The 4273-nt window shown below is 32.9% G+C and overlaps 1 protein-coding gene across 3 annotated transcripts in view; it reads right to left on the bottom strand.

Annotated features, from left to right (window-relative positions):
- Positions 1-4273, bottom strand: part of LOC106868081 (E3 ubiquitin-protein ligase mib1) — a 36955-nt gene that overhangs the window by 25730 nt on the left and 6952 nt on the right. For all 3 annotated transcript variants that reach the window (XM_014913196.2, XM_052977869.1, XM_052977870.1), the window contains exons 2-3: positions 3923-4077; positions 2833-2869 (exon numbers count right to left, since the gene is read on the bottom strand). In XM_014913196.2, coding sequence (XP_014768682.2) covers positions 2833-2869; positions 3923-4077 — 192 coding nt within the window. The remainder of the gene's footprint in view (positions 1-2832; positions 2870-3922; positions 4078-4273) is intronic.

Here is a 4273-nt window from a genome sequence, read left to right as displayed (position 1 = left end):
AAAGAAGACTAAGAGAAAAAGATGTTTTATATGACACATTCTACCAGTGTTCCAAGTTTCAAAGTGTTTCGTTAATGAAAAATGTGGCCCCCGTTTTAAAGAAGATCCGAACGCTGCAAAGTCGCAATTGTTTATTATGATGAATGTAAGCAAAACCGATGTTCACCTTAAAAGTGCTGAAATGTGTATTATAATCCTTTCTATTATAGGCACAATGCCTGAAATTGGGTGGAGGGGATAGTCGATTACATCGACCCAGTACTCAACTGGTACTTAATTTATAGACTCCGAAAGGATGAAAGGTAAAGCTGATCTCGGCGCAATTTGAACTCAGAATGTAGCGACGGGTGAAATACCGCTAAGCATTTCGTCTAGCGTGCTAACAGTTCTGCCAGCTCGCTGCCTTCCTGAAATGTGTATTATGAGATACAAATGTCTATTGTGAAATACAAATAACGTAATAATTTATTTTCAAAGCTTTATAAGTGTTCTAAAATTGTAGGTTAATTTGCCAGTGGGCAGTTTAGCTTAATTGGTAATGAACTTGAACGGTAATTAAAGGGATGTGAATTCGAGACTCATGGCTGGTTGCTGGCATATATTTCCGCTTTGTATTGATATTTTATCTTGTCTCTGCTGTTCTCTCAGCGTTTGAAAATAAATCAACCATATTTGTACCTCACAATACACATTTCAGCGCTTCTGAGGCAAATATTGGCTTGCTTATATTCATCGTAATACATTTATATATATATATATATATATATATATATATGTATGTATGTATGTATATATATTATTATATGTATTTATTTTCTCCTAGTTAATAATTAACTCGGACAAAATAAATTGGTTCGGTTAAAATGTCTTACGTTTAAGCAGGTTCCCAGGCATTTCCCTGAAGAGAAGATTACATTCTTATCAACATCACCTATTCCTATGGAAGGTATAATTTGTAATCTTCGAAACATATGTTGGAAATAAAAGTATTCAGTTAAAATATGCGTTTTACTCCATTTACTAAATTTACATACATACATACACACAAACACACACACACACATATATATATATATACATATATATATATATATATACAGGGTGTACACAAGATCTGGGTACATAGAGTAAATAAAATCATAACATAAACAATTAAATATAAGGAATAATCATTTCTTAAAGTATGCGTTAATCCCCATGTACCCAGACTTTGTGGACACCCTGTATAATGGAAGAGAGAATTATGAAGAATTATGGATGTATAAATGATTTATTTGTATGATATTAAGAGGTTGAAAGTTTTTTATAAAGACAATGCTAATAGATTATAAAGGTCTAAAAAATGGTAGATGCCAAAATCTTACATATATGTAGCGATTCATGTCTCTAGGGGGATTCGTAATTCTAAGCATAAGGGTAGGGTCAAATGCTAAGAATTGATAATCATTTTCAACTATGTGGGGCAGAATTTCAACAGGGCTTTATGAGCTTATACAACAAAGATTAACATATTCTCGAAAGGATGCAGACGAATAACTAATAAATTTAAGAAGTTAGATCGTATATATTATGCGTATGTATTTAGCTACTGAATAAAAATATAAATGTATGCAAAATATATAATATATAAATTTAAATAAAAGGAATAAAACAATGCTTAAATATGCAGGGGAAGAATTATATAATAAAATAAATGACGGGTAAGCATGATAGTAAAAAGAAATAATTAGTCGACCGTTATAAATTAATTATTTTCATTGGTTTGGTAATAGATAGAGTTCAGGAAATCTATGGATGCGATTGTGTCATATTCTAGATCAAGACTATACAGGAGTTTGAAAAATCTGACCGTTAAGATATGTAACTCGAAAGACTTACATGTAGACCTTTACTCTTCAATATATAAACTGTATATATTCATATTTATGTTTTTATACATTCCTATATATATATATATATATATATATATATATATATATATATATATATATGCATACGTATATACTCATAGACACACATATGCGTATAATCACAGAAATATACATGTACATACATAAACTCACAATCAAACATATATGTTTATTAAATCCATTTTCATTTATTTATTATCAGACAGCTAAAGTTGTTAGCGTTATGTTATGGGGTGTTTAATATCTAGAATTGATCAGTGAAGACGTCAAATAAAAAGAAAAGCTGAATGATGGAGTGAAGAGAAAAATAATAAAATATAATTTAACGAAATAAAATGTAGTAGAATATAATGCAGCTGATGTTGGATATTTATTATAATGTAGCATAATATGTTTATACGGAGTGAGGGAGAATGTGATATATTTGGGTAATTTCATATTGACTTTGTTTCATCTGACCATTAAAGATACTATTGTCAGCGGTGGTGGTCAGTTGGACTGTCACTAATACCGTCGTTATCAGCATGATCAACATAATGTTCCTCTACAGACTCAACACCGGCCATTTAAAGGGTTTTGTGATACAGGTGATTAAATCTAGCTCCATTATTTCAATGGTACCCTTATGATATAAATATTCTTTTCTATTCCAGGCACAAGGCCTGAAATTTTTGGAGGAGGGGGCCTGTCGATTAGATCGACTCCAGTGTGCAACTGGTACTTAATTTATCCACCCCAAAAGGATAAAGGCAATGTCGACCTCGGAGGAATTTGGACTTAGAACGTAAAAGCAGACGAAATACCACTAAGCGTTTCGCCCAACGTGCTAACGTTTCTGCCAGCTCGCCGACTTTTTATGATATAAATATTAAACAGATCAATAAAATACTAGAAACTGTATGTAATATGTGTTTTAACTAACCTTGGAGAGCATCAAAGTCACCACATCATAATGTTGCCTGAAAGTTATGGAAAGACGAAAGAAAAATATGAAAACTACAGACATCACAGAGATTGAAGCACTTAATAATTGTTAGGTCATTAATTAAAGAAAATAAAAGTGACTGGGTCACTGTAACCTAATTACAACAGTTATTACACAAACGCACGCACACACACACACACACACACACACACACACACACACACGCACACACACACACACACAGACACACACACACACACACACACACTTATTTAGTCAATACACACTGTACACAGTAGAACAATGATATATACACACCTGAGTAAAATACAGAAATATCTATATATGGTACGATGAACAACTTATATAAACATGAAATTTAGGCGGAAAAGAAGGGCTTCAGTTAATTATATGGACCCCACACCATGACTGGTATTATATTTTATTAAACTTGCAAAGATGGAGGGACAAGTCGACCTTGGCAGGATTTGAACTCAGAACATAACGGGTCGTAAATAAATACTACTACGTATTTTGTCCAACAGAAAGAAGACACAAGAACAAGAGAGGAGAGGACAGTTTATTAAATGGACCCCTGGATATTACTGGTACAATTTATATTAATTCCCACAATGGTAATATGTGCTCTGGCAGGATTTGAACTTGGAACTTAAAAAGACAAATGTAAATTTTGTCGGAGGATGATTCTGTATTTATCCCAAAGTCAGAGGAAAGAGGACAATTGCAAGAGAGAGTGTGTGAGAGAGAGGAAGATTGTTTACATGGAATGAAAAGAAGAAGAGAGATGGTTTGAACCTGTAACGTTGAAGTAATGGAGAATGAGATGAAGTAATGAGTCTAGTTAAGCCGCAGCAACAACAACAACAACAACAACAACAGCAAACACATGGTGACGATTAATTAATGAAATAGATTGCATTGTCATTACAGTGTGATGTAATGACAAGAGAAGGAAGACGATGACCCCATGGTGGCATTATAACATGAATGACTCAATGAAAACGGAACAAACATTATTGTCAACAAAAAGAACAGATTTGGTATTCCAGATCCATTGGGGACTTACTTAATAACTGCTAGATGTAGAGGTGTATCACCATTATTGTCCACTATATTGACACCGATGCCAGTGTGATTCAATAAGAGAAGAACTGTTTCTGTGTATCCAGAGTAACAAGCCTCATGTAGAGGTGTGCGACCAACAGTATTTCGTTCATTCACCTGGAAAAAAAAAAACATTAAAAAAGAGTGCGCTGGAGATTTACAAGCAAAGGCTCATAAAAAGAGAAGAAAAATAATCAAATTAATTAAACAGATGAAATGATTGGGGACGGGAGTAATTAAGTGAGATTTATATTGTATTTAAATGCACGTATATACACATATCCATATATATGTATATATGTATATATATATA

The sequence above is a fragment of the Octopus bimaculoides genome, chromosome 29 (assembly GCF_001194135.2).
Source record: "Octopus bimaculoides isolate UCB-OBI-ISO-001 chromosome 29, ASM119413v2, whole genome shotgun sequence".
NCBI classification, from domain to species: Eukaryota; Metazoa; Mollusca; class Cephalopoda; order Octopoda; family Octopodidae; genus Octopus; species Octopus bimaculoides.
The sequence above is the reverse complement of the archived record's forward strand: the minus strand, read 5'-3'. Positions and strand labels throughout refer to the sequence as shown.